We start from the raw sequence: 14,854 nt of genomic DNA, 5'->3' as shown, positions 1-14,854 counted from the left end.
ATAATCACCCTTGATAGTTAAGCACAGCTTTGAAATATGGTCATCATTCTCCAGGCTGAATTCTCCTGGCATTTTGAGCAGCCTCAGTTTTCCAGTCACCTCCAAACCGTTCAAGATGCAGAACAGTACCAAGGACCAGGGTGTCCATTGTCGCAGGGCGCTGGACAAGTAGACGTCTGTCTGTCCCTTCTCCCTTCCCTTCCTTGGGCAGGGAGACCGTCCGTGTGGGCGAACTGGCGGGTGGGGGGGCGGCCAGGATTTTCTGAGCGGGCCTGGCTGGCCCCAGGGCAGGTGAGACCCGCGCAGGCCTCGTCCACGAGTGCCCGCTGTGCCCGCGAGCAGCCAGCAGGGGGCGGCAGAGAGACAGGAGTGGTCCGCGGAGGAGCCCAGCTCCGAGCCCAGCCGCGCGAACCCACCGAGCTCGCGCTCAGAAGCCCGGTCTCCCACCGACAGGCCGCTCGGCTCGGAAGGCTGCTGGGTCCTTCCTCTCCCTCAAGTGCAGGCAGAGCCCCCTGAGCCATGGCCAGCCCTTCCAGCAGCCCCGAGGACACGGGCAAGCTCCGAGGCAGGGATGGCCGGCAGAGGTGGGAGGCGGAGGACGCCCCTCCGGAGGAGAAGAGGCTGAGGCTGGGGCTGGAAGGAGGAAGCGCGGCGAGGGAGGAAGGGGAAGACGCGCCGCATCTGGGCAGGGAAGAGACCGGTACCCAGACAGGTGTCGAGGACCGAGGCGTAAGTGAGCGGGGGCGCAGGAGGGACGGGGTGGGGGTTGGGGGGGCAGGGCTGCACCCCGTCGGCGGTCAGCTCCAAGTTGGTAATTGGGCAGCAACTCCTGCGTGCGGGCGCGGTGTGGTAGCTTGTGGGGACCTCCCGAGAAACTAGATGCCCTGTTGTTGGTGGCAACTCCCTTCTTGTTTATGTAGGATCGACTTGCTGATTCTGCCACGTCGTCGTTGTTGCTGGCTGGGAGACCCGTGGACTCTGGGGTTGTTCGAAAAGGGAGAGGGCTCTCTGTGTCCTGGGGGCACCCAGAAGGGAAAGGAGAGGGGGGTAGAGGGTGGGGGTTTTACTCTGAGGAGCCCTCACCCTGCAGAGCCTCATCCTGGGCAGAGCGGTTTGAGGCGTCTCTCTGGGACTTTTTGCTGGTCGCCTTGCACCTGGTAAGGGGCTTGGGTGGGAAGTATGGGGCACAGGCTCTGAAAACCGTGCCCGGTCCGCGCGTGCACTGGTGGCAGCTCACCAAGCCCCCCTGCCTCTCCCCGCCGCTCCCCCCCGCCCCCCCCCCCTCCCCGCTCCTCCCCTACCCCCGCCCCATCTTCCTGTCACCGCTCTCCAGGCTGGCAGGGCAGGGAGAGTTGAGAGAGGAGGCAGGTGAGGGCTTCCCAGTCTGGAGTCACTCTTCTCTGCCCATCTCTCCAGAGAAGGACAGTGAAGCAAAGTTCTGTGCATTCCCTTGGGGTGCTCTGGCTCTGGTACCCGCTGGCCGAGGGTACATTTGGGGTGGTTTGCTGCATACCTACGGGGGTATGTGACTCACTAGGTGTGTGTGGGGCAGAGCTTCTTGGCCAGCTTGACCCCCTCCCTGGCCTCTGCTTTTTGCTTCCTCTTCTGAATCTTCCAGTCGTGACCCTGCGGACCTCACATTTGGGGGTCACAGATGTCTGAGGACAAATGAGGGCTGGCTGGACGGCTGTCCTTTTGGCGAGGGCTGCCACCTTGAGAGTTTAAATTGATAATGGGTTTGACCTTTTTGTTTCTTCCAACCGTTTGCTCAGCTGAGCTCACCTTAAAAATTTGATTGGTGACTAGTGAGCCCCACAAGGAAGAGGTCCCCTTGTTTCTCCCAAATCCTCGCCGGTGTCAGCTGCCTGCTTCCCCTTCACTGGGCCGCATCAAAGGCCGGCTGACTCGGGGAGGGGGCTGCTCTCAGGTGCTGCTCCCAAACCCTCGCCTCCTGTGGCTGTGGTTGAGTTCAGATCGTGGGCCACCTAGACACCGGAACCAGGTGAATTTCTCTCTGCGATGCCAGAAGGATGATATTTGGGGAAGGTTTTCCGGGACACGTCATGGAAAGGGATGCGTTGCAGTGTGATGAGAGGAGAGGTCCCGGGTCTGAGACGTGATGATGGGGCCGTGCAGTGCCATGAAACTTCTGCTGTCAGAAGCCCTTCCCTGCCCCTGTCACCTCCCTCTTTCACATGGAACTTTGCCCAAAACCAGGACACCAGAATGGAATGGAGTGACCAGGTGCAGTGGGCTGCTTAGGAATGTGGGTTTGGATCCATACTACTCGGGTTTGGATCCTGGTTATGGGTCTCCTTAGCTGAGTGACGGGGGGCAAGTTGCCTAACCTCTCTGAGCCTTAATGGCCTCTGTGGTGCAAAGCATATGTCACCAGGCCCTGTTCCATGGGATACCCAGATCTTCTGGGGACAGTGGCCCCTCATGAAGATGGTGTCTTGGTTTTTAAGTCCAAAGGTTGGCCAAAGTCCAGGCTGCCCAGAATGCCCACCAGACAGATTTCTCCTTTTCCATGTCTATAAGAATATTCTCTTTAAAGAACCTGGAAGCAGTTTCAGGCTGGTGCCAGGAGCAGCAGCTATTTCTTTAAGGAAGAGAACCGTTTCTTCACTCACAGACCATGTCCAAATGGATCAAGAAAAACAGAATGCTTTTTCATGAGATTTTGTCTGTGTAGACCATTAGCTTGGCCAAAATGTCAAAAACATCCTTTTTCTTTGATAGCAGATTATTTTTGGATGCAGATCATTTTGGGCTTTTCTCTGCAGAAGCTGCACGGTCAACACCTCCCTGTCCGTGTTGCATGTAGATGTTTTTAAGGATAAAATACCCCTTCCCATCACTGTATCTGATGTCCTGGATGGCTGAGGTTTATGTGTGACTGGCTATTGCTCAGAGTGGCTCCTGGACTCAGCCCCTGTCTTTAAGGAGGGGGTTTCATCCTCTGCTGGTTTGCTAGGGGATGCTTTAAGGAGCTAAACTGGAGCCCCAGGAGGCCTCTCAGCACCCAGGTCCTGCTGGACGTGTGGTGGAAGGAAGGTATATGACTCGTGAGGGCTGACCCCCCCACCAGGATCAGAAGTTTTACAGACTCCTTTTTCCCCCTCCAGGACCAGTGATGCTGAGGAGATATTGAAGAACTGGTCCCCCTAGAGCATTTATTGATTCCTTCTCTCTCTCTCTCTCTTTTTATTACTTATAGAATTTTATAGAAAGAACATATCCAAGTATCATTCTATTAGTGATGACAATTGAACTATTGATTCCTTTAGAGTGACCCCAGGGTGAGTCTGACCTATAGCTCTTCCTGGAAGGAGAGAAAAGTCTTTCCAATGTAATTGGTTATCAACCCCAGGTGTTTGTTCAGATTTTCCCATGATCAGGCAGCTTGGCATAGATTTCTGGGTTGTTGCTGGGCAGAGTTGAGCTTTCAAGAGTAATAACTCATCGGATTGCCTGAAGTTCCCTGATGGACTCTTTGCTCCAGAGTCCCTGGGGTTGGGACTTCCCTGCTGGTGCAGTGGTCGGGAGTTCATTTTTCTAGTGCGGAGGGTTTGAGTTTGATCCCTGGTAGGGGAGCTGGGATCCCACATGCTGCATGTCATGACTAAAAAAAGTGTCTCTGGGGTTGAGACTGGAGCAGAAGGTTGTTGTCAGTGTGAAGCTCCCTGTAGGGGTGAATCCAGACTGTAGATCTTTCCCCTTCTTTCTGGTGAGGGTCTGCACCTGGGTATCTCAACTTTGGCACTGTGCTGTTGACATTTGGAGTCAGATTATTCTGTTATGGGGGGCAGCGCTGTGCATTATTGGGCTGCTTGGCAGCATCCCTGGCCTCTACCCACAGAGGCCAGTAGCACTGATACCCTATCCCCAAATGTGACAATCCAGGAAGAGGTGGGCAAAATCACCTTGGCTTAGAGGCACAAGTCTACACTTGCAAAAAATATTTCAGAGTGTGGTAGTTGGGTTTGGGTCCCTGCTGTACCACTTATGAGCTCTGTGGCCTTGATAAATTTATACAATCTCCAGGGGCCTCAGTTTTCTTATCTATAAAATGGGGATAACCTCAGTGGTGGGTTGTATATGCTTTTGATGAAACAACAAGTTAGTAAATAGAAAATGCTTGGCATAGCATTTAGACATGGAAAAAGCACAAAACAAATGGTCATCGCCATTCTAAATTATTTGAGTGAATCAGACTCCATCCCCATCCCCTTAGCCACTGGTGATGTATAAAGCAGGATGTGTGTGTCTGCATTAAGTTGCTTCAGTCATGTCTGACTCTTTTGTGACCCCATGGACTGTAGCCCGCCAGGTTCCTCTGTCCATGGGATTCTCCAGGCAAAAATACTGGAGTGGGTTGCCATGCCCTTCTCCAAGGGATCTTCTCGACTCAGGGATTGAACCCATGTCTCTTATGTCTCCCTCATTGGCAGATGGGTGCTTTACTACTAGCACCACTTGGAAAGCCCTGTAATTGTGGGGGTGGGGTATACCATTCACCTGAACCTTATATTGGGTTCAGGTAGCATCTCACTGGGTTGCCCTGATTTCCTTCTTGGTTCTTGGGGTCCAGGATCCCAGGGAGGCAGGGCTGTGGGCAGGCAGGGCAGGTGGCACTAAGGGTTCGTGCCCACAGTGGAGAGTTCCAAAGCCAGCTGCCGAGGCAGGGCATTTGGACCAACATCTGGGTTTCAGGATTCCCGTTTGAGCACAGCTGGACTCTGCAGGGTGGAAGCTCTCTCTGCCGAGATATAGATATTTCCTTGGCAACGATCTCTCAAGCTGACATGAAGACATGGCCGCCCACTGGAGCGCGGTGTGTCTGCCTCGGCTCTTCTGTAATCTGTGAGGCACTCATCTGCGGAATGCTGTGCTGGAGTGGGAAATGGCAGGAGGTCTCCTCATCCTCCAGGGACCAAGAGTGGGGTGCAAGATGGTGGAGGGTCCTGGGGGAGGCAGAAGCTTGGAGGACTTTCCTTTCAGCCGGAGCAGAGAGGCACATACTAGATGGTTCCGATGGCTCACAGCCTGGGGAGGCAGATGACTCTGTGCCTAGAGTAGTTTGAGGGTGAGCTGTGTTGCCCTTGGTCTTAATCATTTCAGAAAGATTTAACCCCAGTGCTCACAAACTGGAACTCGATTTGGGATTCTCAGGGGAAATTCAGACTGCAGGCCAGGGTCCTCCTAATTTAAAAAATTTAATCAAGATGGCCATCGTTCCGTTGTGTCCTCTGGAACATGACTTGGAGCTCAGGGAATAGGAGGGAGACCAGTTTGGGCACTGGGACAGGAGTCTCTGCTTTACTGGTGGCCTGGACAATGGTGGAGTTGTGTGCCTGAATTGAGGACCTTGAGTTGCATACCTTAGGAGATATGTTTCAGAGGACTTAAGGATCTTTTGGGTAATGGGAGTGAGCAAGATGCAGTGTCAAGTCAACTTCCAGAAAAGCAGGGAAGACCATGGATCTGACTCTAGCTCTGGCTGATGTTCTGAGACCCACCCAGGTGGCAGCATCTAATGGACAGAGGGGTCAGGGATGGAGATTCAGACTTGAAGGTCATCAGGGTCGATGGTAGTTGAGGCGAAGAGGACACACGAGATTGCCTGGGAAGAGAGAGGAGTGGCAAGAGAAGAGGCTTTGGCGGAAGCTCGGGGAATCTGAACGACGAGAGGAGAAGGGTCAGAGGACCAGCAGGCAGAGCACAGGTGGCTCCACAGACAGACGAGGTAGAAGAACAAGGGTCATTTGTGTTGAAAAGCGCCCACTGGACTTAATATGCTTGTTGGCTTTTGCTGGAATTTTAATGGAGGCCAACTAGGGTGGGGGTACAAAGACTCACCCTGAGTCGAGACACTTCGGCACCCAGTCAGGGTGTGTGCAGTGAAACACAGGACATGCCACGGCCTTGACACTCTTGGAAAACATTAGTTTGTGTGTGTGTGTGTATGACTCCAAAGCCTTGGTGCTCTTAGAACACTGAGCTGTCACTTTTCGATGCTCCGTTGGAAAAGGACCCAGCCTTGGTGGAGAGGCTTGCCCTGGTGTGTTCCCCGGCACAAGAGGGTACCATTGGGAGCCCTCACTTTTCTGCATTGAGGGCCACTTGCTTTCTCATCCCTTCTTCAAGTATTTGAGCAACTTCTATGTACCAGGTGTCAGGCTGGGTGCTGGTCTACAGGACGGATCAGTCTTTGTTCTTCTGGAGACCTTACTCTAGCGGAGGAGACAGACCCTGGTCCATGGGCCTAAGCTGCCCTCCCCACCTGTAATTGTCAATAAAGGTTTATTGACACACAGCCACACCCATTCACAAGTATATTTATTGTCTGTGGCTCCTTTCTTCCTAGAATGGGAGAGTTGAATAGTTGGGGCAGAGACTGTATGGCCCACAAAGCTGAAAATATTTACACTGAGAATCTTAGGTGAAGGGTTTTGCACCCCGATGGTGTCCTATGGAGGCCATGAGTACAGCTGCTCTTGAAATACATGCAGTTCTGGGCTGGGTTTGTGATGAGGGTTCACCTTGTGGGAATCCAGAGGGAGAGGGACTCAGCTCCCCTACTCTCACCTTTCTGGGTCTCTGGTGTCAGGGTAAAGACTGAGGCTTTGAGTGGGCTTTCCTCATCCCTGTGGCCAGATACCCACCTATTGCTGTCTGACTTTTGGATGGGGGTGAGAAAGGAGGGAGGGAATGGAGACTTGGCAGCAACCCTCTAAGATGGGTCCCCAGCGAGTGTTTGGGGTCCCACTTTGCACAGCTGCCAAAGTCCACTGAGATAGTCTTATTGGTGCTGTGGGATACAGAGCCTCTAAATCACTGAGAGAAAAGAAAGTGTTTTTTGTTTTTTTTTTTTTGCAAGCATAAGAATTTGGGTTATTGAAATTAACATTTACCCCCAAGTTTTTTAATGTCTGGGCATGCATATTTAAGCATCTGCCTCAAAATCTCTCGCTAATAAGCAGATGGTACATTTAATTCCATTTTTTTTTTCTTTGAGAACACATGGCTTCCTGCACTGCTTTCCTTGCAGGCAACTGCATGTGGAGATGACAGTACTTCTGACCAGCAGCACAGATCCCCCAAGAGGCCAACGAGAGCACTGCCCAGAAGAGGAGCTGGCCTTTTCCCTTATCAGCTCCAGCGGGAAAGTTGTCAGGTTACTCACAAGTCCACAAGGCTCCTGTCTTTCCTTCTCCGCAGAGTGTCTGCCACAGCTGACCCCTAGACCTCACTGCCTTGGAGCCAGTGTCCCAGTCAGGGTGTGGTCAGAGGGGGAGGGTGTGTACACGCGTGCTAAGTCTCTTTAGTCGTGTCTGACTCTTTGTGACCCCATGGATTGTAGGGGCTCCTCTGTCCATGCATTCTCCAGGCAAGAATACTGGAGTGGATTGCCATGCCCGCCTCCAGGGGATCTTCTTGACTCAGGGATCGAACCTGCGTCTCTTGGGTTTTTTGCATTGCTGGGCGGGTTCTTTACCACTAGTGCCAGCAGAGGGGGAGGGGGCCCGGGCAGACCTGCGGGGGAGGAACTCCAAACAGAGGGTAGAGGCAGACAGACAGAGAGGAGAGCTCACGTGCACAACAAGGGCCTTGAAGTCACGAGGGAGAAAGCGTGGATTTCCGAAAGCAGAGAGAAGAGCAGACACCATCAGTGTGCTCCACGTGTGTCTGGATTTTGTGAATCTTGCATGTTTCCTTCTCCCTGCCTCCTCTCTCTGTGTTCCAGGATGTCATAGAAACAGGCTTTCAGGGGTTCCATGCAGCTCTGGGTTCTGAAGACCTTTGTGGGGTGAAGGGGCTGCCCACTGGGTTTCCTTGGCTCTGTGGGCCCCTCCTGCTGGGTCCTTCCACCCCTGACCACATGTGGACATGCCTTGCCTTGCCTGTCAGACCTCCTTCCAGGAGAAACTCAGGCAGGGCTTGTGTCTGCTCCGGGGCTTGTGTCCTGTGTCTCTTGATAAGGAAAACTCTGTGACTTGGTAATGTGTTGGCTTAAATTGGAAGGTGTGTGATGCCTGGGAGGGAAAATCTATTGCCCTTTTCATTTTTCTTTTTGATTCCGTGTTTTGTGTTGTTCTGGTGGAGTTGTAAGCCCTGGCCTCTAGGAATCGGGCTGGATGAAAGCACCTACATGGTATGAGTATAATTCCTTGGTCTTTGTTCTGCTTATTAGCAATACACATTATTATTTGCTCATTGTAAAGAATTTTGGCTACACAAGTATATATAAAACAAGGAGCAAGCAACTCTTTTGTCTGCCTCTCTTCAGGCTTGCCTCTCACAGGTGACACCAGGAGTAGGGGGTTGACATATACCCTTCCACACCTTTCTCTGTGTATTCAGGCATGGATAGTTGCACATATATAGTTTAATTTTAATCTTTTAAAAATACAAATAGGATCAGTTCAGTTCAGTCTCTCAGTTGTGTCTGACTCTTTGCGACCCCATGAACTGCAGCACGCCAGGCCTCCCTGTCCATCATCAATTCCCAGAGTCCACCCAAACCCATGTCCATTGAGTCTGTGATGCCATCCAACCATCTCATCCTCTTTCTTCCCCTTCTCCTCCTGCCTTCAACCTTTCCCAGCATCAGGGTCTTTTCCAATGAGTCAGCTCTTCGCATCAGGTGGCCAAAGTATTGGAGTTTCAGCTTTAGCATCAGTCCTTCCAATGAACACCCAGGACTGATCTCCTTTAGGATGGACCAGTTGGATCTCCTTGCAGTCCAAGGCACTCTCAAGAGTCTTCTCCAACACCACAGTTCAAAAGCATCAATTCTTCGGTGCTCAGCTTTCTTTATAGTCCAACTCTTGCATCCATACGTGACCACAGGAAAAACCATAGCCTTGACTAGATGCACCTTTGTTGACAAAGTAATGTCTCTGCTTTTTAATATACTATCTAGGTTGGTCATAACTTTCCTTCCAAGGAGTAAGCATCTTTTAATTTTATGGCTGCAATCACCATCTGCAGTGATTTTGGAGCCCAGAAAAATAAAGTCTGACACTGTTTCCACTGTTTCCCCATCTATTTGCCATGATAACGCTCCATTTAATGTCTAGAAAAGCTTCCTTTTCACTCAGTGATGTGTCTTTGGCATCATCTCATGGGGGAACCTGGGCTCCACCTTACTCATACGGCAGTTATTCTGCTGTGTGGATGCTCCTGGCTGACCCTAGACTGATGGGTCTTTGACTGTTCCTTCTTCCTCCCTGTTGCTCATGGCACTGTGATGAGTATCCTGGTGCACACTGCTTGGTGTTCTGTGCCTGTGCTTCTCCAAGATGTTCCCAGGGGCAGGATAACCAGGGTAGAGGGGCATCGGTGCTACTGTGCATCCCGGGTCTTTGCATCCTGTGTAAATATCTTCTTGCCCTCTCGGCACCCTAAGGCTCACAGGTGCCATCCTCAGTGGGGGTCATCCTCTGAAGCCTGAGGGGGCACTGGTGAGATGGCATTGCCCGCCTCACTTCTGTTAGGGTCGGTCTACACCCTGCCACCCCTGGGGGCCCAGCTGTCCCTCCAGCTCCCGCCGGCAGGACCCTGGCTTCTGATTGGCAGGTGGGAAGTTTCACTTTCCTGAACATTCTTGGTTATGTTACTGCAAGTTCCAAGGTTGGCTTTCACCTCCTCCAGGTCTTGCTGCTTCCCCCCATGTGTCCTTGAGCAAGCTGTTTCAGCTCTCTTGGTCTCAGGTCCCTCAGAGGTAAAATGGGGATCATAGAACAATGGCAGCTGCCTCCTTGGCTGCTGGGAGGATTCAAGGGAATGACCACCACTTCTGAATGCTTGGCTTGCTGTGCATGTTCAGCCAGTGCCAGGCAGGTCATCGCTGAGTTTTCAGCACGCTGGGCTGTGAATTCACAGTGGGTAGGTATGTCTTTGGTGTCGAGTCCAATGCCAGGCCCTTAGTAGCCCTTAGTAAAGTCTCAGTGCCTGGTTGGTGGGGGAAGAGATTGGGGTGCAGGCAGCAGGTACAGACAAAAAATGGGCTCATCAGTGGATCCCCAGCTTGTAGGCTCCATGATGAACCTACAGTCTCAGCCCCTTGCTGTGCTTGCCGAGGCCCACAGGGCTCTGCAGTGTCTTCTACACTGTAGTCCAGGCGGGGGCAGGTCAGTGAGTGTCCTGCTGCCTCAGGGCATCTCCCGCAGTAGCTTGGTCCTGGGTTCCAGGTGACCCTGAGGTGGCTGGGACTCTGGTGCCTCTGAGCCCAGACACAGAAGACAGGGAAGTGTAGGGGGTAAGTACCCACAATTTGGCCTTTGAATTCCCTTTTGCCTTGGACCCTGTGAGGCACATGGGCTTGTATGTGTGCATGTACATGTGTGTGCCTGTATGTTGGTGTTCCTGTGTGTGTGTGACCTTCTCTGTGAGTACCCAAGTCTTGGGTTGTTTATTCAGGACTACGGTTGCCAGATTAAATGCAGGAGGTCTAGTTAAGCTTGACTTTCAAATTAACAAGTTTTGTTTTTTTTTTTTTAAAGAATAAGTATGTCCCAAAGCAATATTTGAGACATACTTATGCTAAAATATGATTTGTTGTTATCTGAAATTCAGGTGTGAGTGGTGTCCTGTCCTTCCACTTGCTCTGTCTGGCAGTGCTCTGAGGGGTGTGGGTATGTGTGGGTATGTGTCCACAGGAGGGCCTGTGTGCAGGCACGAGGTTGGGGAGGAATTGGGAAGATTCTCCAGGGCTGCTTAGTGGCCCAGAGTCTGTGGGGTTGGATGCTCTGGTCCCCGGGCCTGGGCGGTGCTCCCCAGCACCTGTCCCCCCTACTCCCCACCTCTGTTGGTTCCCTTCCATTCCTCTCCAAACACAGGGCAAGAACTACCCCATCCACCCTTGTTTGGAGCACAGCCGCCCAGCCAGACGAGATGCAAATAGTGTGCCAGATGGCTGCAAAGCCTTCCCCAGCTCCCTCTGCAAGGGGCCTGCAGATGAAACGGAAGCCTCGTCTGCCCCGCTCCCGCCTTCCAGAAAACCTGCGCCGACAGACACTCCTCCTGGAGATTAAACCACCCCGTGTTTTGCCAAACAAATAAAGCCCTTCTTTGCCACCATAAACTTGTTCACAGGCACGGGCTGATTGATCCACTAGTGTGCCTGATTCATCAGCTCTCTCACCAGGAGGGCTGCGAGGCTCTCCTCTCAGGCCCCAGCAACGAGCTGCCTAATTTCCATCTGAAAGACTGTAGAAACCGACCACAGCTTTGGAAGAAAGCTGCCTCTTCCCCCTAGGCAGGTTCCGCCATGGTTCCTGATATTTGATTGTGATCAGAGGGTGAATTTGCATCCAACTGGCTGGGGGGCTGTCAAGGAGGACCTTCGTTAGAGGGGCCTCTGCGTCTGCTGCATCTCTTCATGAGAAAATCCGGGAAGGAACCTTGTTCTGTGTTACTGCTTAATCTTTTTACTGAACTTGTTATGGACAAGGCCTCTGTCTCCTTGCAGCTCCTCTGTGGGGCAGGTGCTGTGATCATCTGCGTGCCCACTTGCTCTCTCTAGTCTCTTTAAAGCTCCTGTACCCCTGCTGTGCCCTTTTCTGCCACAGGGCCTTTGCATATCCTGGGAATATGCTGCCTCTGCCTGGGAAAGCTCTTTCAGCCTCCCGCTTCAGCAGGTAAACAGGTAAACGTCTCATTAGTTGGCTGAGTCACCATTGCCTCAGGGAAGCCTGGCCCCCTGTTACCTCTCATAGCACCAGCTGTCTCTCTATTTAGGCCTGGGCCCAACTAGATATACGTCTTTCTTTTGGCATGATTCTGTGATGCATATCTGCCCTCTTCTACACTAAGATCACCATGAGGGCAGGGGCCATGCTGTCTTGATTCCCACTGTATCTCTGGTATTTAGCATATGCTCACCTGATTGGGGGCACACTATTCACCGCCTAACTATGACAGCTCTCCAACAGCAGAAATGGGAGAGAATGTGTAGGACTTGTGTTAGCAGGACCCCTGGAAGATGATGTTGGAACATATTTGCTAATGGACCTCCTTATTGTGTGGCATAGAATGCCCCATCTTTCTGACTTATCCTTAGCAAAGGCCTTCATTATATTTGAAGCATAGTTGTTGCTGTGGGAGGATGGAATCTACATCATATTTAGATCTTGTGGTCTGCCATAGCCCCCTGATCATCTTTAGCTTCAGTTACGCAAAATCCATGCTGTCTCCCTTGGTAGATGTTCAGTTTGTTTTTCCCTCTTCAAGTTTGCTTAGAACTTGATCCTGTAAGTGAGGCCTGCTCCCTTATTCCCATCCCTTACCCAGGATGACTTGGTTTTGTCAACAACTACTCCAGCTTTTGGTGAAGGCCAGATTGGAAAAGACTCTGATGTTGGGAGGGATTGGGGGCAACAGAGGATGAGATGGCTGGATGGCATCACTGACTCGATGGACGTGAGTCTGAGTGAACTCCGGGAGTTGGTGATGGACAGGGAGGCCTGGCGTGCTGCGATTCATGGGGTCACAAAGAGTCGGACACGACTGAGCGGCTGAACTGAACTGAGATTGAAGGAAAGCCTTAAAATAGAAGATATGTAAATAAGGTGAAGCTACGTGTTGGGTGGGCAGTCACTAGGGTTAATCCAAAGGCTGGAAGAAGGACTGACTTGGAGGACTGAGTGAGTCTCAGGGCTGAGGGTCAGGTCCAAGTGGACAAATGGGTCTGAGTTTGCCCAGGTGAACTTTAAGTATTTAATACACCTTCCTTCTCCTCACGATTGGGGAATAATTGATGAGACTGTTGCAGAGAAGAAGCCACTTCTGACTCCATGTTGGAACTGTTTTTGACTTGTTTTTGTTAGTATAATCATACCGAATGGCTTGCCTCAGAGAATCCTGCCCCTCTGCCTGACTGTTAAACTGAAGTGCCGTTGTTCAGAACCCTGTCCACCTGTAGACAGCAGAAAGGAAGAAATTAACACATCCCCTGCCTGAGGCTTGCCCTTCTAGGAGATGTTTGCAAGATTAATGGCCTTTTTACTTTACTTCCTCACCTCCTCTCCTCTCTAATCTATAAAAGAACTTGGCATCTAGAGACCCTGATGAGATGTTTATTTTGAGGCACTAGCCTGCCATCTTCTTGGTCAGCTGGCTCTCCAAATAGTCATTTTCCTTGCCTCAACACCTCATCTCTTGGATTCGTTGGCCTGTCGTGTGGTGAGCTGGGTGAGCTTGGACTGGGTAACAAGGCTGCTAAATTTGATGAGGATCCTTTGGTGGAATTTACCTGGAATGTCAGCAGCGAGACTCCACCAAGGCATTGATTATTGATTCTCCAACTGTTACCAGTTCATCAGGCTTCAGTTATAACCATAATTTGTATTAATTATCAGTGCAAGATTTTACTTTCCTAGTCAATAAAAGGGGTGTTCAGAGAGCAGAGTTGAGTGACCCAGCCCTTTTGTCTCCTCTGCCAAAAGTCCACCAGATCGAGGAGTCACTCGGTGGTGAGGGGGCTGGCAGTGATGGTGGGCTTCATCTGTCATCACACCCCATATCTGGAATCAGGAAAGCCCATGCCTCAGTCTCCCGTCTGGGAAGTGAGGTTAGGAATATCAAGCCTGCTTCCCTTTCAGGACTGTTAAGAGGATAAGATGAGATGGTAAGTGAGGGCTCTTTGAAAACGAAAACATTCTATTTGAATGCAAAGTGTTCTGTGACTGATATTTTCTGTCCTGTGGAATCATCGTTAACCCTGAGGCTGTCTATTCAAAAACCAAGTGGAGTTAACCCTTCCTCCCTGTATCCTCTGGCAGAGGGAATCTGTCAAAAGATTGTGGTTGCTGGGAAAAACTAAGGAAGGTGCAGAAAAGGGACCAGGACCCTGGACTCCTGAGTCTGTCTGTGTAAGAGCTTAAGCGAGGGAACTGCTTCATATTCTCAATACAGGGTTACTCTGTAAGAAATAGCCCTCATCTAATATTAAAAGTGGGACCTGAGACCGTTTCTAAAAAGAAAAGTGACATTGGGTGTGTTCAGTCAGTCGGTAACTGGGACAACTCTGGGGATGAAGCAAGTGGAAACAGCTTTGGAGTCAGATGGATTTGGGTTTGAACCCCAGGTTTGGACATCTACAAGCTGGGAGAACTCAGGAAGATTGTTTAATAACATCTTGGGCCCCAGTGACTTTGGAAAATAGGTTGCATTGTATTAAAACCTCCAGGGAGACTCCCACTGGGCCCCTGTAGGCGAGGGCTGACCAGCAGGGCAGGGTTTGAGTCTTGTGGGCACTTGCTCTGACCCATAACACCGAGTCATTCCCGCAGATGCTTCCCTTACATGGTTTTCTGAGTATCAGGGATCATGCACTCGGGCTGTTAACACTGTGTTCTGCACAGAAATCAACATTTGTGGGTTTGTATTAGTGCCTTCTTTGGTGTTCTCCATAGTTCCACATTTCTCAGCCCTGAGGAACATCAAAATCATGCGGGGGAGGATGTTTATTACATATACCAATTCCTGGAGCTCATGCCCAGAGTTTCTGAAGCTTAGACGCTCAGCCAGGATCTCTGGTTACAAAAGCTCCCAGGTGTCTCCTGGGCAGGCCTGGCTCTGCCTCAGGGACCCAGTTTGGGAACTGTCCATGGTGCTGCTTTGTTTAAATATCCACTCCATCTTGTCTTATCCTCACTTGCGTTCAAGCTTGTTTCTTCCCCCGGACTGTGAGCTCTTTGATGTCAGGGTTCTCTCTCACATTTGCATCAGTGAACCAAGGTTTCTATAGGTGTTCAGAGGAGCAGGATTGCTTGCTGAATGGGGTCAGGCTCTAGGGAGGCTTGTGTGTGTGTCTGTGTGTGATGTGAACCTTTGTTAAAAGCAC

At 51.2% G+C, this 14,854-nt stretch overlaps 1 protein-coding gene across 1 annotated transcript in view; it reads left to right on the top strand.

Annotated features, from left to right (window-relative positions):
• The first annotated feature begins 438 nt into the window (after nucleotides 1-438).
• RBFOX1 (RNA binding fox-1 homolog 1) overlaps nucleotides 439-14,854 on the top strand; it is a 2,446,597-nt gene continuing 2,432,181 nt past the window's right edge. The window contains exon 1 of the mRNA XM_086375888.1: nucleotides 439-729. Within this exon, the coding sequence (XP_086232014.1) occupies nucleotides 520-729 (210 nt within the window). The 5' untranslated portion in view covers nucleotides 439-519. The remainder of the gene's footprint in view (nucleotides 730-14,854) is intronic.

This window comes from Bos grunniens, chromosome 25 (assembly GCF_055505025.1).
Source record: "Bos grunniens cultivar Pamir isolate PY7600 chromosome 25, Bosgru_T2T1.0, whole genome shotgun sequence".
Classification (NCBI taxonomy): domain Eukaryota; kingdom Metazoa; phylum Chordata; class Mammalia; order Artiodactyla; family Bovidae; genus Bos; species Bos grunniens.
Note: the sequence above shows the minus strand (reverse complement) of the source record. Positions and strands in the feature narration are given on the sequence as shown.